This window comes from Corvus hawaiiensis, chromosome 7 (genome assembly GCF_020740725.1).
Source record: "Corvus hawaiiensis isolate bCorHaw1 chromosome 7, bCorHaw1.pri.cur, whole genome shotgun sequence".
Lineage (NCBI taxonomy): Eukaryota > Metazoa > Chordata > Aves > Passeriformes > Corvidae > Corvus > Corvus hawaiiensis.
In genome coordinates, this window is record NC_063219.1 from 18,278,626 (window position 1) to 18,300,854 (window position 22,229).

Sequence of the window (22,229 nt, forward strand, 5' to 3'; positions counted from 1 at the left end):
TAGCGGCAGCGGGGGTATCGGGCGGTGGGAGAAGAGCGAGGGGCTGCAGGCGGCGCGGCGGCGGCGCGGGTCTCCGCGCATCCCTCCGTGAGCGCGGGAGAGGAGGCGGCGCGGGGCCCGGGAAGTGTCAGTGCGGCGGCGACGGGACCGGCCGCGGGTTTGGGGGAGCGGGGCACAAACATGCGGGCGACTGCCATACACCTCAGCCTAGACAAAGGTTAGGAAAAGAGGGGCTGAGGCTCTCTGAAGGCAGAATGCAGGGGGAAATTCGCCAGGGAAATCAGGAAAAGGCCATGAAAGCGCTCGCTGCCTGCACATGACCAGCCGCAGCCAATGACGAGCCCAAATAGGTCATAAAAAGGTCTATTACCAAGTTGTAAATTTTCTTCAAACAAAAAGGAATTTACTGCAATTCCTTGCGGATTTTGCACATACTGCTTCCCAGCGCCATGTTTCTTTCGCCTGCGCGCTGCTCTTTTACTGAGGCTTCGGTCCCGCCTGCCCTCGGCCTGCGCGCCACGGGCGCGGTGGCAGAGCCCCGCGAGCACGGCCGGGACGCGGGAGATCCGCGTGGGCCGCGGAGAGAGGGGCAAGCGGTCGAGGAGCCGCATACAGAGAGGCAGGGCACTGTGCCGAAGGATCCGTTTCTTGCCAAACGAAAGAGGGCTTAACCCACATCCCCACCCTCTTCTCCCACCCCTCCCCACCGCTCTGCCGGGCACTAAAAGAAATCACATCTGCTTTAGCGCCCACTACTGAAGCGGAAGCCGTCGCCGACATAAAAATAGTCCGAGCCTCTTCCCCACCCCGCAGTGTGCGGTTCCCGCAGGTTGCGCCGGGCACCGTCACCGCGCCCAGTGCAGGCTGCCTCCGCCCCCGATAAAACCTTCCCGGTGCACCAACAGGGAAAATCCGATTCCTAGAAAGTATTCTAAAAAATTTTAAATGGGCCTGTGTCCACAAGGAATACTCGGCTCGGAGACGGAGTACTGTGGATGTTTCTTGCTCAAGTTTTGTTTCAGGGAATAGCCAGAGCCCTCAATCCTTGACCTCCGTGCTGATTGTAACTGCTAACAAAAGTAAACGCGCCTAAAGATGTAGGATCGATGTTGGATCTTTTTAGCACGCTGCTTCAGGCAGTTGCACACCTTTGAATATTGCCTCGGAGGAGGCAATGGCAACTTTCTTGGTGTCTCTGCAGCACTCACGGCCGCGCTGAGCTGCTCCTCAAGGGAACGGAGAAATTCCGCGGAAACCAAAAGCGCGGTACATCCCTCTGTGGCCGTCTCAGGCGGCCTCTCGCTGCCGCTCCCGCCGCAACCCTCGCAGCTACGGCTTTTCCTTGCCAGAAGTCCGATGCCTCCGGTTTTACAGGGGTCTCGGTGGCCGCATGGGTTAATTTCTGACTCGGTTTTCTTTTTTCTTAGCAAGTTTCCAAGTAAGACCGAGGGAGAGATTCAGATGCCAGGCTGCGGTACTAAATACCTTAACAACTACAGCGACGTTTTGTTTTTCTTAATGAGTAAGACAGGGGCGATTCCAGTTACCACTAGGCCTTCACCAATCATGTGCGCTCAGGGAAGTCAGTTTTTGCCTGCGTGGCTGCGTTCCCAGTCGGTCCTAGGAGAGCAACGCTAACGGAAACTTCTTCAGGAATATTTTAATTTTATTCTCTTTGTCTGGTAATTAAAAACAACTACCGCAGCAGCGCAGCAGCTCTTTTCCGGACAAATACTAGCCTAAGGAGAGCTCCGCTGGTGTGTGAAGGTCTTCGACGTGCCTTCGCCTCGCGGGCAGCCCGGGATGGCAGCGGGCGGCACCAGCACGGCTTTCCCCGCAGCAAGGCCCGCCAGAACCGTGTTGAGTCCAGCCTCCGCCGCTAGCGCAGCAAAGGCAAGAGGCTTTTCCTGCCCGGAGACCAAATACGCCGGTGCCACTAGCACGAGTATTGTTTTGGAAAGGGAGGGGGTTTTGCGCGTCGGGCCACTGGCTTGCTTTAAACGCGCAGCCACCAGCCCCACATCCTCCCTTGACACTAGGGATACCCGTGTATTTATGCAAATCCATGCAGCAAAAATGTTTACTTCACCGCTTTGTTGCAGCTTCCCCTCGTTTACAACCTTTAGCCAACTAGGCGATTAAAATAAAACCAAGAACAATAGCTCCGCTTGCTCGTGCCTCCCTCCAGAGCTGGCGCTTTCCAGCCGTAGAAACGTGCCTGCCTCGGTAGTGGGGAGAGGGGAAGAGGAAGGGAAGCAAAATGAGCCAAACCCGCCCTACAAGGCCCATCCCCGTGGATGGCGGTTCTCGCCGTGCTGGGTGTATTCCCGGGAGCGAAGCGGTGGATGCGAGAGAAGGGCCCAGCGGCGGGCTGACAGAGCAGCGGCCGGCACCTCCTCGAAAACCTGGCTGTGATTTTCCGAGCAAGGCCTCGGCTCAGCCCCGGCCTCGTCGGCATCGCGCTCGTTTCTGGGCAGATAATAGATTTATATGTCATGTTTGTCGCAGTTTCTGGCGCGTCCATTCGATTTCCTTCACGGAGCCATTACTCGGGGGAGCGTCAGCCGGCAGGGAAAAAATGACGTAGAAATCTTGGTGGGGATTTATACCTCATGCCTCGACCCTCTGCCTGCTACTCCTAAAAAGGACTGCTCTCGGCCGTCCTGTTTGATACCACGCTCTGCAGGACCCCACCGCGGAGCGGGAGCAAGAGTAGGGAGGGGAGATGGAGGAAAAAATTAAACTGTTGTGCTAATCAGAGCGGACCTTTCCTCCCGTGGTTCCGGGAACCGTGAGGCAGATTCTGTCTTCACCAGCTGCAGCCTCCGCTGGGAAACACATCATATGATAATATTTAGTGGTAGAAACATCCTTCTCTCGGTCTATGCATGGTTTGGGACTCCTAGGAATTACAGCCCTCGAGAAACCCCACGCAGGGTCGCGAAAGCTTTGCATTTCTCTGCCTGTCAGCCATCCTCGGGGGAGGCTGGGCCCGTTTTGGCCGTGGTTTGCGTGGCGGGGCTGGAGGCCCTGCACCGGTTGGAGCAGCCCTTGGGGATGGCGTGGGGCCGGAATGCTCTCCGGGCTCGTCTCCCTCCAAGCCGGGCTGGCAGCAAATGGCTCCCCAGGGTAAAGGGCCGTGTTTGCCGGCAGTGGTCCCCTGCACGGCCGCCCCTCAGCCCGGGGTAGGGGGCAGGAAAAGGCGAAAGCAAGGCCGTGGCGCAAACGTCGGGAACTCCCCGGGCCGGCCCGTAGGCTGGACTCAGCTCGCAGGTGGGGCCGCAGTCCCCGCTGGCCGCTGCTTGGACCACAGCCCCACAGCACTCGTGGCAGGGAGCAAAAGCAGGTTTTGTAAGCAATGTGCCATTCCCAGACCCCTCAGAAACACCCAGCATCGGAGGAGAGACGGGAGTAAGGATCAGGGGAGAGTTAGCCCAGACCAGTGGAAAGTCTGAAGGTTCTTGAGGAGTGGATTACAAAAGAGATATCGGGAAGCCGATACATTTTATAATTGAATAAATTCGGTTTATTTTAATCAAATATTATAAAAGAAGGTTAAATATATTTCTAAGATATTTTCTTCAAGATTATTAAATTTATTTAATTTATTCACCACAAGATAAGAACAAGAATTAAAATAGTACAAGTGCACTTGTCTTGATTAATAAAGCGTTGTTAAATGTCTTGCTTATTGATATCTATTATTAGGAAGTTTATGTCGTTTCCCACAATCACCGTCTTTTAAGATTGCAAATATATATATATTTATATATCATTAGAAATTTATTGCTACAAACTCTGTATCAAATTTGAAAAAAATAAGTAGATGAAATGTTAAATCTAGAGATCATTCTGGATACGCTTATAAACAAAATAAAAGCACAAACAAGTGAAGCGCCCGAAGCAGGGAAATGTCAAACGGAGGGACATGGGGTCACTCGTCCCAGGACAAGATCACGTACAGGGGTAGATGAGCCAAGATCTCGGGCTTTAGCCCTGGTTATTTTTGATTGACTTTCACGAAGACTTTTGGGGCAAAAATTAATTCGTCTGGCCTTCAGCTCTGTCTTCTTCCAGATCATGTGCTTCCTTTTTGGCCTCCCCTTCCTTTCCCTCCTGTCTGGAAGCGGGGAATTTGTCCTTGTTGTTCTCTTTTTTCCATTTCATCCTCCTGTTCTGAAACCAGATTTTTACCTGCCTCTCGGTGAGTCCTAGTGCGTGGGACACCTCGATCCTTCTCTTCCTGGTCAGATAGGGGTTAAATAGGAATTCCTTTTCCAGCTCTAGAGTCTGGAATCGGCTGTATGTTTGTCTTCCTCTCCTCCTACCCGGCGCTGCTGTTTAAAACAAAAACATAGGGGTTTGGAGATTGGTGTGGCCGTTCAAAACAAGGCACAGGCAGGCAGCGAGGACTCCGGTCCCTCTGGAATCCCTCGAGAGAAGCCCCACAGAACCGCAGGGAGAGAAAGCAGAGGGCAGAGAGGAGTCTAGAGCTTTACACACGAGTGAGAGAAACACAGCGATAGTAAATGCACGAAGCGCCTCAGTTGTCTCTCAGCATAGGATGTTACGGGGTCACTTTATCATCTTGTATACCACCCCCTCCCGACCCTGCACCCTTCCCGTTCAGGCAGCGGCGACGGGAGACAGGCGAGCGTGTCAGCTGCACCTCAGAGTCCGAGACGCGTCTCAAAGGCTACTCTTGGGTTGGCAGCTGCCTGCTGCAGAGGTTTCTGTTTGCTTACTGCATCCCTTTATTATCGCAAGCCACCGCGGTGATAGGAATCGCGGTGAGAGAGGTAGGGAGTGGGGGAGACAGAGGCAGGGAGCGAGAGTCAGCGAGAAAGAAGCAGGAGGAGGAAAAGAAAGTTTCAAACTCAGACGTGAGATGGAAGCAAATTTTTGACTGCGTCCAACCTTGCGGTCTCATCCAGGGAAACATTTGAGCAGGAGACGAGCTCTGATTTAAGTGGTCTGGTTCCTCGCCAATATTAGCACTGGACGATTTACAGTCAGGATATTGTACCAGCTCGGCCTCTTGCTGTGTCGTAAAAATCTGCTGTCTCTGTAAGTTATCGTATCCGTAAAATTTAGCGGGCTCCCCGTGACAGGTAACCCCGCTGCAGGGGGCAGGAGGCGGAGGCGCGGCGGGGGGAGGAGGAGGTGGCTGGTAGGCGGCCGTGGGGCTCCCCCCGGCCGGGTGGTAAAAGTCCGCGGCCGCGCCGCCGCCGCCCCCCGCCCCGCCGGGCGCGGGGTGCGGGAAGCCGGCGGCGGCCGCGCCGTTCCCGTAGAGCAGAGCGGCGGCGGCAGCGGCGGCGGCGGCGGCGGCGTGTCGGCCGCTCACCTCGGGTGCGAAGTGACAGTCGTAGTACGGGGAATTGATGGCCTCCCCCGCCGCCGCCGCCGCGGCCGCCGCCACCTTGTACTTGGAGTACAGCGGGTTGACAAAGTAGGAGCTCATCGGGGAGGGGGCAGCGGCGGGCGGGGGCACGGGGCGCTGCTCACGCCGCCGCCGCCGCCGTCGCCGCCGCCGCCGGTGCTTCTACGCCGCGCTCATGCCGCCGCCGCCGTCGCTGGCCCGTGCGCTCCCCGCTCCTGCTCTCTGTGTATGTGGTGACCAGGACTGGATTATAATCGCTCCCAAAATGACCTGCCTCACTGCTTTTACTATTTCCTATTAGGCACACAGCAGCCCGCGCACGCACGCACACACACACACACACACGCTCATGAGCTCAGGGGGGACTTTTGGCTTCAGTTTACATGTGCCGCTCCTCGGGCAAGAAAAAAACCCGGCCCAGCCCTGCCCAGATCCACCCCGTCCTCGGCACCCCCGCTCCCCCCCTCCGGTGTGCGCTCGCCAGGAGTTGCTGAAACCCCCGCCGTGCAGGGGCGAGGCGGCCGCGCAGATCCCGCGCGATAACCGCGGGCGCGCTGCCCGGGGCGACACCGCCCGGCTCACCCAGGCTTCACTGCCCAGAGCGCGGCCTGCATCGCCGGCCGGCAAGGGCAGAGCCCCTCAGAGGGAGCCGATGCCCATCGCAGGGACTCCAGGGTGTAGGCGAGAGCAGTGGGGTGCCCGTAGGGCGGCAGTGTGCAGCGGCCGGGCCCCCTTGCCAACGGGCCCTCCGGGTCATTTCCTTCCAGGCGAGCCGATCGCTGGGAAATGAGATGCACATTTACCCTTGACGCCGTGCACGCATGGCTGAGGCTCCAGGTTAATTGATATTTAATGGAAATCATGCCTATGAATATACTTTCCATCATTTCACCCTTGGTGGACGTCATTACCGAGGCAAAGAGAGGGAGGGGGAAAAAAATAAAAATGTGTGGGTGAACGGTTAGCACCGCTCAGGGACTCGGTCCGAAATAAGTGAGCCCTGTTCTCCGGGAGGAAGGAAGGAAGAAAAGCACTGCCCGGCAGGCTCGGCGCTGCCCCCGCTCGGGCCGGCCACCCCCGCTGGCCCCCATGCCCCGAGAAGCGTCGTCTCCAGTCCTCTCTTTCCCGCTTCGTCCTGGAGTGGGAATCAGCTTTTCGGAGAGAAACCCTCAGGAGTTCGAGTCCGCCCTATTTTGGAGAGAGACGAAAAATGTAGGTGAAATATAATATGGGCCCAGCCAGAGCCACGTGTGATCGTCTGATGTGAACTGACAAAAAAATAGTTGTGGTTACATAAAAGGCATCTCAGACTCCTTCCCCATCACACCCCACTCTTCGACCACCCCGACGCCTCCATGCCGATTAACTCGCTTTGTCTCGCTGACCAGCCCGGCTGCCCCGCATGTGAGCACCCCGACGGGCCCCGTACCAGCAATGACACCCTCCTCCGGGCAGGGGCCCCGCTGCCCGTGGCGCACGCCTTTAGGAACTCGCGGAGGCTTAGAGACCCCTGTGCAGCCGAGGGAAAGGCGGGGGAGGCGGGAAAGGCTCGGGCACACACACATGGACAGACAGCAGCAAAAGCCCTTCGCCAGAGACCAGCAGGAAGGCAGGAGGCCGGGCCTGGCAGGGGGCGAGCGGCAGCACAGAGACACTGCCTCACCCTGCCGAGGGGCACAGAGGGGCAGTGGCTGCTTCCCACATCCGTGCCAGACACCCCCGCCCCTCCTCCTGTGCATCCCGCCAGGGCGCTCATTCCACGGGCCAGCGCCGTCCCCCGCGTGGGGCCGCGGCGCCAGCGGCGGAACCGCGGGTGCCCCCGGCCGCGGGCGCTCAGAGCGGGGCGCGGCGGCCGCGCAAGGGTGGAGCGCGGGCGCTCTCTGGCGGTGCGCTGTGGCAGCGGCAGGCAGCGCCCCCCGCTCCGCGCTGCCCGCGCTGCCCGCGGCCCTTCGGCCCCGCCGCCGGCCGCTGGCTCTCCAGAAACTCAAACTGCGGAATACCGGCGGGGCCAGTGTTGACCTATACACCCGTTGCTTTCTGGTTTGGGGTCGGATTTCTTCCTTTTTTATTTTCTTCTTTTTTTTTTTTTTTTTCTCCTCCCCCTCCCCCCCGTTAAGTTTACAGTGCCATTTTCTTAGCACATTTCGGTGACCCTCTTTTATTTTTTTGCCAGAGCTATAATTAACTGCATACAAAGAATGCGCCTCGTTTACACATGGCAGCCAGGAAAGACGCCTGAGCTTTGAAGACGACTGCTATCGCGTTTTCGATCATGTTTCCCCACATATTACACCACGAAATCTCCATGTGTGGTAGTTTCAGAGTTACACATTTTTGTATTGAAGATGTTATTTTGTTTGCCCGTGCTTTTATGTATTCATAGATTGATTTATATAAATGAAAGTAAAGATGAATCTTTGTTCACCCCCTCCTTCATAATAATGCCTGTGAATTATTCGGTATAATGCGTGTGCACGAGACTGTGCATATGTGCAAACATATATTAACACAACCAACGGGCAGGAGTTAAATTAATCTGTTTGACACTAAGAGTAATTTCCATAGATGAACTGCATTTCATCGATTGAGGTGTTTGGTTTTCTTTCTGCCATTTTGAAATAAATGCACGCAATATTAAAAACAGGTAAACAAAAGGGAAAAAATTAACAAGGTAAAATGTGTCAATCTGCCTGCTATAAAATATTAAAAAGATGGTGAGGGCTTGGTGAAGATTTCTTAACAGAGCCTCTACTGGAATCAACATAATGCAGTTTTGTGTACAAGAATACTGTTTATGGGTTGTTATAGATCACCCCCCTCTATGGGTATTTGCGAAAATATTGAGGCTGGCATCCTAGGATTCACTGCAGTAGAATATCCAATAAAATACATTTCAACAAATAAGTGGACTTTGTAAAATCTCTGTTTCATGACCTTCAGGTCCTTTTTGAGTCTGTTGCCTTGGCCCAACGCTGACATATTGAAATTTATAGTCCAAGGTTTTAAGACCTAGTTTGTCTGCATTTTTTTGCCTTTTTCCCCCCTAACAAACACAAACATCAAAATAAGGTGCTTTCAAAGAAAAGTGCCATAGCATATCGTAAACTCATTAGGTCCAGACGTCTAGCCATCTCAATGGTTTTATTATACCACGGTTCTTCCTGTTTTAAAAGAATTATAGGTATCTTCTCGACAATGGATGGGAAGCAATGCAACACCTTTTCCTGGCAGTGCATGCTTTTGCCTTCTTTTCTTCTTATTCTTTTTTTTTTTTTTTTTTTTTTTAAACAGAGGTAAAAAACATTAAACACCAGGTCTCTCAGCTCTCCCCTTAATCTCGAATTAACCGAACTGCTCGTAAATATTTACGGGTCCTTCAGTTTAATGGTTGCTCTTTAAACAAAGCATTTTTTACAATGAACTTCATCTCAATTATCTTGATAAAGTTATGTGTGTTTATAAATGCAGAAGGCATGAGGAGAGTTGCTAAATGAGCTCTCGCCAACAAAGCCGAACGTTTGGCAGCAGCCGTGTCCCCCCACAGAGCTTCCAGCCTCACCGTTAAAGAAAGCAGAGGTTAGAAGCGACCCACCAGGAAAAATAAAAATAGGATTAAAAAACATGTTTAACCTAATGGGCATCACTGTGTTTCCTTGGCTCCTGAGGACCGGTGTGGAAATACTTCCTAAATGATCCCAAGGGATCGCTGATGTTTGAAAGAGAGCTAGTACCTGAGGCCCAGGCACGGTACGGAGGTACGTACAGACGGCGAGGCGGGCGCACAGACCCGGCCTCTCCGCACTGACCTCTGCCAGCAAATGTCGCTCAGGCGAGGCAGGGGAAGGTGCCAGAGGTGCTGCTGGCCGGCAGCTCGGCCGGCCTTTCCCGCCTCCCCGGCACGGACGCGCTCGGCCCGCGGGGGCTCCGCGGGAGCTGCGCGGGGCTGCGCGGCGAGGCCGGCTGCGCAGGGGACATCGCGAGAGGCGCACAGATTTCTCCTCTCACCGCAGCGCTGTCGTTCGGTCACGGCAGACTTTATTGTGTAATAACTGACAACAATTACAACAGGTCCGCAGTTCGAGACACGGTGCGGTTAATTAGTACAACAGTCACCGGGGGGCAGGGACGGCAGCTAGCCGGGGGACCGGGAGGCGTTAGGCCTATGGCGAGCGGCTCCAAGGATGAGACAACCTCCTAACAGTGCACTAAAGGGAGGGGGGAAGTAGCTCGTGGCCTCTCTGTGGCATCTATTGCGAAGGATACAGACCTAGAAAGCAGAAGTTTGGGGAAAGATTTCCTCTTAGTAGATCGTGGACAGCACAGCAACCCCCATTGATTTAAGCGACTGTAATTTAATATATATTTTATTATCGTAATTATAATTAATTTCCTTACCTTTATTTTGGCAAAATAACTATCTAGTCTACATCACTTTTAAGAAACATGTCAAACATTTAACATCAGATAGAGTTCCCAAAGCTAACGTGCACTCACAATATTGTCATCTAAATGGTCTGGGAAGGAGGAGGGGAGTATCAAGAGACTCTGAAAAACACGTTGTCGAGCAAGACAAAATTTTCCGAAATACCTGACATAGACCACGTTTCACTTCTATTAAAAAAAAAAAAAAAAAATTGTTTAAAGTCCCTGGGGTGGAGCGGCGTGGGAGGAGGAGGAATGTATGGGGGGCTAAGGGTGCAGAGGAAGACTAAAACCAAACTACAAAAAAAAAAAAAAAAAGCAGCAACCAAACAAAAAAAAAGCCAAACAACCAAAAAAACCCAATCAGCCACAACCCAAAACCAAAACAACCCCCAACAACAAAAAACCCACACTTCCCCGAAAAAAAACCAAACGCAAAACTAAATCAATAGTCCCCAACTGCGTTTCTACCCCAGCGTTAGTCTCCTTTATTGCCTTTCTCCTTGTTCATCTTTTTCATTTTCATTCTTCTGTTCTGAAACCAGATTTTGACCTGTCTCTCTGTGAGGTTTAAAATCCTAGCTACTTCGTAACGGCGGTCTCGGGTGAGGTACATGTTAAACAGAAATTCCTTTTCCAGTTCCAGAGTTTGATACTTTGTGTAGGGACAACGCTTTTTCCTCGTTGAACGAGCGTGGATCCAGTTTGCTGCAGGGTTATCTGGAAGAAGGGAGGTATACAGGGAAGGGGGGGGGGGGGTGGGGTGGGGGAAGAGAAAGGTCGTTAAATTAATTTAACGAAGGATGGACTGTTTTCACAACTTTGGAGGAATTATCATAAAAGCCTTAATGCCCCAGTCTGTTTACTGTACAAATGATGTCTTGATGGTAGGTGGTTATGTGGAGTCTTTTATGGGTGCTTGTTGCTGCTTGCGCTGGGGTAGGCGTCTAGACGTTTTTATAGGTTAGTAAAACTATCAGTTTTGCACATTCGAGCCTTACAGGTTTCGGCAATAAATCAAAGGGGCAATTTCTTTCTTTCTTTCTTTCTTTCTCTCTCTCTCTTTCTTCCTTCCTTCCTTGCTTGCTTCCTTTCTTACTTTCCTTCCTTCCTTCCTTCCTTCCTTCCTTCCTTCTCTATTTCCTTCTCTTTCTTTCTTTTTCTCCCTCTCTCTCTGCCCCGATTCCTGTCTCTATTCCTCTCTGTCTCCCCCAGTCCCCATTTTGTTTTGATTGCCTTTTTCATTTATTTTCTTTTTCTTGTCCTTCTTTCTTTCTTTTTTTTTCTTTATTTTTTCTTTTTTACTTACTTGGGTCAAGTTGCTGCTGTTTCTCCTCTTTCAGATCGCTGTTCGGGCTGGGGTTGTGGCTGCAGGCGGCGGGGTCCTTGGAGCTGCCGGCAGGCGCTTTCTCCCGGGGCTCCTGGAGGAAGGAGCTGCACGTGTACTCGGGCACACCGATCCCCTGGGACTCCCGAGACGAGGAGCACTCAGTCCTTTTGGAGGAGGAGGAAGAGGAGGAGGAAGACGAGGAGGCGGCTGCTCCCGTCTCCGGCTTTATTCCATAGTGGCGCCCGTTGGAGGAGCCGGAGCTGGACACGGAGCCGCCGCTGCTGCTGCCTCCGCTGCCGCCGCCTCCGCCGCCGCCGCCACCCGGGAAGCCAGGGAAGGGCTCAATCCAGGAGCGCACGTAGCGGCCAGCGTCGGCTGCCCCTAAGTGGGGCTGGTGCATATAGGGGTGGTAGATCCCGGTCATTGCCGCAGACGGCTGATGGTGAACAGTGGACCAGGAGGTGGAAAACACGGTAGATTTTGGTGCAAAGCTACAAGAGGAAAAATCTGAACTCTCTGCAACACCTGATGGCCTGGAGGTCGCACTGTGACCTCCCTGGACGAATCTACTCCCATAAACTTCTTCGCTTTCATGGCCTATGAGAGAATCGACATAATAGTTACTTATGGTGCCACTAGACGACATTTTAGGCTCCCCTCTTAGTCATATAAAAGGTTACACTGTTAACTGTATATGATACCCTCCCGGAGAACAATCGTAGTATTTTGCAGACTGCAACCCTCAACCATTGGTTGCGGAGCCCACGTGATCATATTTACCAATACTGTGAGTAAATCAATCCGCTAAACTGGAGCTGCTGTGATTAAAAAAAAAAATCATCATCAACAACGGCCCCGCACGGTGCGCCGCACCGCCTGCGCCCCCGCACCACGCCGGGGCGACCCGCCCGCCTGCCCTGCCTGCCCTGCTGCCCGCTTGCCCACCCGTCCTGTCCGTCCTGCCCTGCCCGTCCTGCCCTCCCCTGCCCTCCTCGCTTGCCTTCCTGCCCTGCTTGCCCGCCCGCCCTGCCCGCCTTCGCTGCCCGCCTGTCTGCCCTGCCTTCCCGGGGCGCGGCGGGCGTGGCCGCGCTGGCAGCCCACGGCCGCGGCGGGTGCGGACTATTTCTTCACCTTCTTTGAGTGATTTCTGCCATTCATTTCTTAATCAATGAGAGGCAGGGTGTTTAAATAAATCCAACAGCCTTGGCTTGCTAATCACACTCCAAGCTGCTGAGGGAACCCGCTGGGAAAGGGGGATTCTTGCCTGTAAAAACAAACCATCGCAAGCTGGGACTGTAACGACTTCTCATAAAACAGGAAAATGTTACAGTAAAAGCACATTGCGGTACTTCCATATTTCAGAGCATGTGCGGGTATTATTATCCGCTCCCCCCACCCCCGGACAGAAAGTTTCCATGGAAAGGATACACTTTTAAAAAGAGATGCCCATTGTATTGTTTTAAAACAGGTGGAAGACCTCTGTAATGATTTTATGCCTTTCAATAAAAATTTTATGAGGTGTATTTGATTATAGATTAATGTGTCCCTAATAAAATGGACGGATGGAAACAGCAAAGCCTGTGTCTCTGAGCACAACTGACGTATGGCTGAACACATGCTCCTCTATCTGCAGAACTTTGGGGCTACACAGCCCTAACAGAGCCCCCCTTAAGGTGTCCAGTGCGGCCCGGGAGGGACGCGGGCAAAGGCAACCCGGAGGAGGCCGTCTGGCCCCGCAGCTGCCAGCGGCGGCCGCGGGCAGGGGCCGTGCAGGCGGACAGGCTCCGGCCCGCGGAGGGCACGGGGCTGTCGCTGACTGCAGCTCGCCGGCAGAGCTGTCTCCTCCGCCCCTAGTTCAGGGGGAGCCACGTTCAATGCCTACGTGAAATTTTTTTGCCTACTTTGCTTTCTTTTCCATGCCTTCCCTCCCCACCCTTCCCTCCCGGCCTGGTTTTTCTAGCCCGAGAGAAACGATGCCCCGTTAGTATTGAAAAGTGGATTACCCATGGTCTTCTGCCCACGCCTGCTTCCCCGGGCGAGGGACGGTGGCTGTGTCGGGATCTGGAGGAAACGCAGAGAGTTAGTGGCGAGCCCGCAGCACAGCCCGCCGGGGCACGGACAGCAGCGCTGGGAAAACACTTCCTACTCGCGGGCCGTTATGAGGAAGGGACTGAAATTCCTGTTTATTTAATGATTTATTACTCTCCTAGGTTGTTTTCTTCCTTTTTTTCTTTCTTTTTTTTTTTTTTCCCCCTTTGCCTTTACCTTATTTTTCCCCCTTTTTACTTTTTTTGGTCCTTTGACTTCAGCATTTTCTTCTGCGATTTTTAAAGTTCCATTGTATTGCTTTCTAAAGGCAGGGTTTGTGGTATGGTGAAGAATTGTCCCTCGCTTCAAACAGATATAAATTAGTGAAGCAGGCAGATTAAAGTGAGCCTCCTTTTTTATATACGTTAAACACTTGGTATGGAGCCAGCTGTTTACTTCCCACTGCCGAAACTTCTTTGGTGGTGTAGCGAGTATCTTTAAAGGAAAAGAAAAGGCCGTGCGAATGTATGCAATATTTGAGGAGTTGGGGTTCTTTTGTTGGTTTGGGGTTTTCGGGTTTTTTGGTATTTTTTTCTTGTTTGTTTGGGTTTTTTGTGGGTTTGTTGGGGGGTTTTTTTGAGCATCGTTTTGCTGTTTGTTTTTGAAACGGGAACAAGCACGAAGTACCTAGGTGCTTGCAGCTCACGAAGTTTCAAAATGATGATGCCTTGGTTTGAAGAATATATAACCTCTTCCCTATGAGTAAATGTGCACATGAGGAAGTACTGGCTTAAATTAAATATCAGCGACGAAAGAGCAAACAGAATGCCACCAACAGCATTATGAGCAGTATCTGTCACCAAGTCGCACAATATTGGCACTATCTTGAGTTTAATTTCTTGATTTAGAAACAGCTTAGGGGAGAAATGGGCGTTGATTTTGAGCAAGCTGGTTTCCCTTCCCAAACAGTAGCCACGCTACTTTTCCAGTACCGTTTGAAGGTGAAAGTATGCCCAAGTATTTGCACTTCAATTTGAAGTCATGTTCATTTGCAAGCTATTTGCAGTTCTACTTAGTATACGTGCTCACACGGGCATTCACCCGCTTTCACGCACACATGCCTTTCCCCAGCTTCCAGCTCAGAGCCCTGCTAATACCATTTTTCAGCTGTGTACAGAAAGGGTTAAGAGTCGTGAACGTCATTAGCTGGATGTGTGCTACTAAAATGGAATTGCGCGAAATAAAACGATCTCTGAGCAAACAGAAACGGTGCAGGGTGACAAAAGTAGGTCTGAAGAGGCTGGTGTACTTTTGTAAGCACGCCTGGGAGGGTTTCTGCTCAAAAAAAGCCAATCTCGCCAGATGCTGGGAATATTTGGAAGGAATATTTTTTCCATCCACGGTCTTTTGAAAGCTGTTGAGCCGACCGAAAACCTAGCTCCTTAACGTTTACTTATACCCAGCTTTGCATTTATTATGGAGGGTTTTTGTTGTTTTTTCCTTCTTTTTTTTTTTAGCGAGCAAAGACAGAAATCAAAGCCTGCACATTGTAAGCACACAGTGAGTGATATTTTTTAAATCAACGTACGAACGTCAAATAAAATGACACACATATTCCTGACAGCTTGTAGTAGAAAGATATTTTTATCACTTACCATTTACGAGTTGTACGAGTTGATTGGATGAGGATGTCCAGTTTAGGTCATAATATTTTACAACTTATTTTATCCGGTCTCTCTCTCTTTTTTTTTTTTTTTTTTTTTTTTTTTGGTTTGGTTTGGTTTGGTTTTGATTTTTTTTTCGTTTTGATTTGTTTTTTTGGGATTTTTTGCATTCAGTTTGTCAGACTGTGAACAGCACACAACATTTTATCAATTAATCAATTGTTTACAGACACATTTATAAATTAATTAGGTTTACATCATTTCCCGGCCCAGTCTCCACCCCACCCCTTAGGAAAAAAAAAAAAAAAAAAAAAAAGGGAAGGGGAAAAAAATGGAGGAAAAGAAAGAATGCCAGGCAGACACACACAAAGACCAGAATATGGTAAAAAAGGCACACCAGTCCAAAAAGTTGCTGATAGAGAAAGATCAGGAGACCAACCTGCATCCGTGCTTTAAACAGTTGTAGAAAACCAAAGGAACCGCAGTAGTTTACAGAGTTTATTGCATTATACATGCAAACAGAACATGCACAAGAAGGACAATTTGCTGCTGAACGACTACTATTCCACATATGCACCACAAGGAAATGTCTACAATGGAGAAGAAGGAGATATTCCATTTTACGAAGGACAATCTCTAAGTTCATTTGCGAGGATAGTTACATTATAATGTGCTTCTCTTTCCCCCCGCCCCCACAGTTTCCCCCCGCTCTTTTTCTGAAAGTATTGAATGTAGTCAAAATGTTATGGCCCGTGTAACAGCCCCACATAAATACCATTTTGTTAGTAAAAACATGAAAAAGTCACATTGCTTGGATGTTCGACAGTTCCAATAAGTTAAGACCAAATGATAATATTCAATAATAGTTACCCTGCATTACGATGAGAACAAAAATAAATTACACGTGCTAGGTTTTATATATACTCATCATAGTAATACATATTCACTTGCAGCGCTAAAAGAAGGACGAAGAGTCACATTCTATCAGAAAACAAAACAAAACAAAACTGGAAAATGCCGGGTTTTGCCAGAGTCTCTCCTGCCTTTATCAAGTGGCGGTGCTGTGCCCATTCCTCACTGGTGCCCCCCCCGGGGTTAGGGTTTAAGAGAAGGTCAGATTAGCGGTCAGTTCCCGGATTCGGTTCTCCCTGCTCATCTTCTTGAGCTTCATTCTGCGGTTTTGAAACCAAATCTTGACCTGCCTGTCAGTGAGGTTTACGCTCTTACTGATCTCTAGACGGCGCTCTCGAGTGAGATACATATTGAATAAGAACTCTTTCTCTAATTCCAGTGTTTGGTGTTTAGTATAAGGACACCTCTTCTTTCTGCCACTCTTTGCAGTTAGCCAATTGCTTGTTGGAGTATCAGACTTGATTTCCTCTATCAAAATCAAAGAAGAAGAAAACAAAAAATCAAAATACCTCAGACTGTTAGAGTGTACCCTTGGCCATGACCCCTCCTCTGCAGTGTCTGGCAGATATGGTGGATGTGGGCATTAAACACCGCTCGGGTGAGGTGTGGGCTCAGTGAGGGGACCTGCTGCCAGGCTGGGCTCGCCTGTCTCCAGCACGGCACCCTGCCCTGCGGCCACCCCGCTCTCCTGCTCCTGCCAGTAAGGGTCTTTCAAGTTTTCGGCCGGCGTTTAACATTTCAACAATATTTAACCTGCCATCCGCCCCATGGACGCATCTTAACGGGTCTAGCCTCGCCATGGCCGACTCGGGCTCCCACGACAATTGCCACGAAAATATTCCAATTACAAAACAGTCTCACACTGTATTTTGAAGCAGCATCCCCACACACATCAGCTGAATCACACAAGAACACCTATAAACAGATATAGACATTTCCCAGACAAAATGATATACAAGAAATTACGACCCCCTGTCTTGGAATTTTTTTCATTTTCCTTTTATGTTTTCTTTTCCCCACCAGAAAGAAATCTACCCCACATCAAGCTAGACCTGGGCTACTAAATATAATTCAGATAAAGAAATTCTCAATGCACACAGAGGGTAAAAATCGACCTAGAGGTTGCAAAGTACATTTTGATAAGAGAAAATTTCTCGTTTTGGGATTCTTCGATACACGCCGTTTGAAAGAAAGGCGTTAGTGCACTTTAGAAGGGAAAATAAAATCAGTGTGCTACCACTTTTAGCTTTCAAAAGCATTTCAAAATACTGGTGCACTTTAGGAGACCAACCCAAGGTTATCTAAAGCATCACATTGAAATATTCAACCCTTGGACCAGGCAGATAGCGGGCTGCTGTTTTCATTGTGCATTTCTTTCCAACTTTACCCAGCCTGGTAGCACCTATTCCTCAACTATTTTAAGAGGATCGTAATTAACTCTAAATGCAATCAAACCGCAGTAAGGCTCAGTGGAAAATAAATAAATAAAATAAAAAAAAAAAAAAGGCGAAATACTACGAGAGAAAAGTTGAGCTGCTCGTATTTTACAACCTCCGGACCTGCTTTTTTTAGAGGTATGGGGCTGCTTTTGGCTGCTGCAGCGCATTACAGAGCACACGGCTATATTCCCCGCATCACAGAGGCTGTCTGCGTGCACGGGAGAGGCAGATCTCTACGGAAAATCTTTGGACCGTTTTGTGTAGCATTTTTGCCTGCCAAAATCTTCAGAGAGACAGCACCTGCAGCCCGATACTCCTTAGCATTAAATGTGATGGCTGTGATGCTCGTTAGTATATTCGAGCGTGCTTTATGGCGCTGGCGTGTTGGAGTTACACCACGGCACGGCTTAAACTCGGTAATACAGACCTTTACTCTCCTTCTCCTGGACTTCTGGGCTGGACACGGAGCCTTCGGGCAGACAGCTCCGCTCCTCTTGCAACGTGGACTTGGGCTCGGGACTTTCCACTTGAGAGACTTTAGCGGTGCTGTCTTGGTTGTTCGGGTTTTCATTCATTTTCTTTTCCAGCTGAAGTTGAGCAGATATCTGCGGTTTGGAGCTGCCGCGAGGGTTTAACTGTAACATTACAGTTGAACTCGTTTCAGGGCTATTATTGTACTCTTGGGTTTTCCCAGTGGCGTAGGTCTGGCTCAGTCTAAAATATCCTGGGACAGGAACCTCGGGGTTCTCAATGGGGCATGATTCAGACACCAGCCTCTGGTAGGAAGGGACGTCTGCAGAAATGAGTTTGGATCTCTTATCGGAATACATGCAGCAATTGCTTTCTTCTTTAATATTTGTAGTGAAGGAACAAGTGGGGACCTGCTGTGTAACAGGTTGCTCTATTCGACAAGATCTGTTCGGGTCTGTCCAAGTGTCTACTTGAGGTATATAAGGATGTACATTCATACCCATATTTTGGTGATTAACTTCTCTCTTAGCCAGAGACGGAAGGAGTCCACAGGTTTGCATCCCATACGTCCCAATGTCTGTGCTAGGTGGCATATACATGCTGGCGCTGTTGGAGTAGAAACTGTCACTCCTGCACGCACTGATGAGAGAATCTACTAAAAAAGTATTAGCGGCAGGAGAGCTGTTGGGAAAGGACATTTTGGGGCGGAATTTGAGGAAGAGAGATTGTGTCCTTTGTAGGCTGACATCTCTAGGAAAACATTCCCGTGTAATTGCGGATGCCTCCGCGCGACCACATGACAGGCGGGCCAATGGCAGCGCCCGCCGCCCCGCGCGCCGCCGCCCCGCCGCTGACGCGCCCCGCCGCGCCGCCCCGCCGCGCCCCGCCGCGGTCAACAGCGCCCCCTGCGCCGCCGCGCCGGCACCGCACCGCGCCCGCCGCCCGCGCTGCGGCACCGGCCCGGCCCGCGCCCCCCCGCGCCGCGCAACCTCCGCGCCCGCGGAACCCCCGGGGCGGCGCGGCGGGGCCAAAACCGCGCCTGCCCGCCATGGCTCCTGTAAAAGCCCCGCCGCTGACAAGTGCGGGGACAAAAGGTTGCGGGATTTATTAATGCGTATTAAGGAGAATCAGGGGCGATCAATAAAACCCTCATCTACATTCTCGGGCTACTCGGTAATTTTCTTGCTTCTGAAGCTTTTTCAAGAGTTATACCCTCTGTTGCCGCGCACGGGAAGATATTTTATTAACAAATCAATCGAGACTTTGTAAAGGATAAGATTAATAGTTAAGATTTAGCATAATGGCGTTCGCGTTATGAATTATTGAAAATTATACTATTGATTTTTTTCCTAGCTGCTAACCGAGAAGGTCAATTTTTGTTTTAACACAAATCGTCAAATATTAAAAGGTGGACTTTTGTCATAACTCGAATTTTATAGGGAAGCTACATTCCTAAAATTATTTTACAATGCTCTCTCCCGACCGCCTGGGAGAGAGGAAAAAAAAAAAAAAAGTGGGTTTTTCACTTGCCCTGCAAACCGAAAGCATCAAAAAGGTAATTTCTCCTTCTGTAGTATTGCTCATTAAAAAACATGCAGAAACTCATATCCTCACTGCAAGTCCTTTAACTCCTTTAAGCAACTTTTTCTTTTTTTTTTTTTTAAAGAATGATAAATGCATCTGTATTATAAAGCAAACAAACAGCAAAGAAAGCAACCAACAGAAGGCAACAGTAACTGTCTACATGGCAGATCAGAGTTTTCCGTCCCAACATTTGAAACGTGTTTTATTGTTTTTCCTCCCACTTCTTACCCGTATTTGCACCCGCAGCTACTACGTTTTAAATAGTGGTGGTAGAAACTGTTTATTACTCTTTATCGTTTTACTTTCCATTCTCTCTCTCTCTCTTTTTTTTTTTTTTTTTTTTTTCCCAAAACTGGAGTATTTCTTATCCGGGACTAGTGTTGTCAAGGACCCTCATCCACACAAAGTGAACTTGTTGATAATTTTTGTTTCGGATTCATTCGCCTGTTTATTTTGGGCCTTTCTACTATCAAAACACCCTTTCAGATCCCCAAGAGCAGGCAGAAGGTGAAAGGATAAAAAAAATTTAAATGCGTCTTTCGCACACTTACAAACATGCGTTTTCCACCAGCGCGGATTTGAATTTTCCTCTGTTTCCTGGCATTTGGATGTTTTTGTACTTTACCGTACGCTTTACACTGCTGGAAACAATAACCCTATTTAAAATTTCGCGGTGGCAATGAGACAGACCTTTTAAAACCTTATCGCAGCTGTTCAAATACAACATCATTGTCAGGTTAAGAGCCAGTGTCTTTTATAGCTGCAGTCTCCAGCTCCTGGGTTGCCGGAGAGTTTAAATATTACCTTCGTAATATTCGCTGCTCGCAGGCTCTTTCGGCAGCATCCCCTGCGCCTGGCGCAGCCCCTGCCCTCCCCGGGCACGCTTGGCCGGCGCCGCGGGCTGAGCCGAGCAGCGGGCGCTGCGGCGCGGTGGCCACGTAAGATCATGATCAGAGCCATGGCTAAGACTCGCCTGCGCCGGGGAAGAAGCCGCGGCGGAGCCCACGACGCTCCCTCCGAGCGCCGCGTCCCCCCCCTCGCCTTCTAGCAATTTCCTCCTCTTCAACAACAGCCTGGACAACCCACAGAGTTTAAAGAAACAAAATACTATTTTTCTTGACGCAGTTTAAGACTTGACTATTAAATCTAATCAGGAATTTTATGCCCATCAAATGGTTCTTTCATAATCTTTATTTACACTGTAAGAAAAGGGGTCCTAGAAATATCCCAGCTGAAAGTATCAGCCCAGAGGTTTGCGGCGGGTTTTGCCCAACAGTAAAGTTAAAACAATAAGCAAATGCTGAGCTGCTTTCCACGCCGGCCTCGCTGCTGCTGCTGCTGCTGCTGTTGCTGCTGCTGCTGCTGCTGCTGGAGGAGCTGAATTCTGGGCTCCTGATTAGACATGAGGGCTCTTTGATTTTTTGTAATTGAAAATATTAATTTCATGCATGTCACTACAGGGAAACTCAGATGACTGTTGTGATTATAATAATTTAAATATTGCGTTCAGGACTGGCAAACGGCTCCGTAAGACCCTTCGCTCACGGTAAATCATGAGGGGTTTTAAAACGGGCAGCAATTTTTTATCGAAAATGAACAGTAGAAAGTTTAAGTTTGATGTAGATAGAAGTTGAATAAACATGCGAGAGCCACTGGGGAACTGGGGACTTAGGCTCTGGGCATTTAATGTCACTATTGTTTTAAATCATATTAAAATGGAATAAAGTAATTAACATTAATAAATAAATCAATATTGTGCAATAAATGAGATATACAATCTACATTAATATAAAGGTTTTGCTCTCAGAGCCCCATATTTTTCCGAACGAGGGTGAAAAAATGCCCCAACCAATGGGTCCATGCAGATGTAAATCACTGTTTGTAATAAAGCATAGGTGGACATTACAGTTTTCTCCTCTAGCAAATGTCAGGGCTAAAAACTGGAGGTTACCAGACGTGGCAGCAGGGCTTAATTTTCACTGCGTTATCTCCTTGAACCTTATTACTGGTGATATGATTATGTTTTTGTCTCGGCTGTGCCGAGCATTCTCATAGTTGCAATTTGCTGTGTTTGTGTCTCATTATGTGAGGGGGATGGGAGAGGGGTACGAAAGAAGCTAGATATTTTGCAGATGCCTTCAGTAACGAAGGTATTGCAAGAAATGTCTTATTTTAAAAATAGTCTGGAACCCAGGAAGCTTTTAGTAAATTTCCTTTGATTTACTCGATTTCAGCATTTTATTTAGGGTATCTTTAAACGCACAGACTGTATATTTTATGCCATGCTGTTATACTGCAGGGACATTGAAGAATAGTTTTATTTAAGAAAAAAAAAATTGGCTACAATATTGTGTCCTTTCTTCTTTTAATAAAGCAACTGTCACATTGCCCGGATTTCTATGTGCCATATTTTCATAGAAAGAGTCGGCGTCTGGGCTGAGGGCTCAGATCCTCTAGATTTTTTTGGACCGAGGTTAGGGGACGGACACGACATACTAATGACACTATGCCTTTTCCTAAATATGAAAGCCTATAAAATAAACAAAATAGCACGCTGGTGTTTTCTTCAAAGGTGTTATTTTTGAGCGTAAGGATCGCACAGTAGCACTGACCGTACACTCAGCTTCGCCCGAAACCCCAGCTCTTCTCCTATTGTATTTCCATATTTCTGTGGACACAAAAGTGCATGAGTTGATGAGATTTTAGCGTGTATATTGGTGGCCGGTGCAGACCTCAGCCTCGGTATTTGTGCTGGACATTTATCTTCCGGCAGATTCCTGCCGCATTTATATTTTAATCAGAAAATAAGCAAATGCCCTTTTCGTTCTATGTAAAGGACAAGCCCAAAGACATTTGGAAATAGCTCACAATCTTTTCTATCTAGAGGAATTTAACTGAGAAAGGGGTAAAAAGGAAAAATAGAAGAGGTTACAGACTCGCACAGAATCATCACATTTACACAATGGTTCAAAAAGGAAGAAAGCGGCATTTCCGTGTTC

The 22,229-nt window shown here is 49.4% G+C and overlaps 3 protein-coding genes across 5 annotated transcripts; all 3 read right to left on the bottom strand.

The window, feature by feature from the left end:
- Nucleotides 1-3,527: 3,527 nt before the first annotated feature.
- HOXD8 (homeobox D8) lies at nt 3,528-7,120 on the bottom strand. Of its 2 annotated transcripts, XM_048310390.1 has the most exons (4): nt 6,810-7,108; nt 5,345-6,568; nt 4,918-5,065; nt 3,528-4,337 (listed from the first exon to the last, which is right to left on the bottom strand). In XM_048310390.1, exons 2-4 carry the CDS (start codon nt 5,459-5,461, stop codon nt 4,042-4,044), a joined length of 561 nt encoding a protein of 186 aa, XP_048166347.1. In that variant the 5' UTR covers nt 5,462-6,568; nt 6,810-7,108; the 3' UTR covers nt 3,528-4,041. The 2 variants fall into 2 exon arrangements, with proteins under 2 accessions (XP_048166347.1, XP_048166346.1); XM_048310389.1 differs by having other exon boundaries at nt 4,918-6,568; nt 6,810-7,120.
- Nucleotides 7,121-10,172: 3,052 nt separating this feature from the next.
- Nucleotides 10,173-13,276, bottom strand: HOXD9 (homeobox D9). Of its 2 annotated transcripts, XM_048310392.1 has the most exons (3): nt 13,136-13,276; nt 11,112-11,729; nt 10,173-10,522 (listed from the first exon to the last, which is right to left on the bottom strand). In XM_048310392.1, exons 1-3 carry the CDS (start codon nt 13,137-13,139, stop codon nt 10,281-10,283), a joined length of 864 nt encoding a protein of 287 aa, XP_048166349.1. In that variant the 5' UTR covers nt 13,140-13,276; the 3' UTR covers nt 10,173-10,280. The 2 variants fall into 2 exon arrangements, with proteins under 2 accessions (XP_048166349.1, XP_048166348.1); XM_048310391.1 differs by lacking the exon at nt 13,136-13,276 and having other exon boundaries at nt 11,112-12,002.
- Nucleotides 13,277-15,309: 2,033 nt separating this feature from the next.
- HOXD10 (homeobox D10) lies at nt 15,310-18,374 on the bottom strand. Its single transcript, XM_048309635.1, has 2 exons — nt 17,603-18,374; nt 15,310-16,204 (listed from the first exon to the last, which is right to left on the bottom strand). The coding sequence occupies exons 1-2, from the start codon at nt 18,342-18,344 to the stop codon at nt 15,927-15,929; spliced, it is 1,020 nt and encodes a 339-aa protein (XP_048165592.1). The 5' UTR covers nt 18,345-18,374; the 3' UTR covers nt 15,310-15,926.
- Between the last annotated feature and the right edge of the window lie 3,855 nt (nt 18,375-22,229).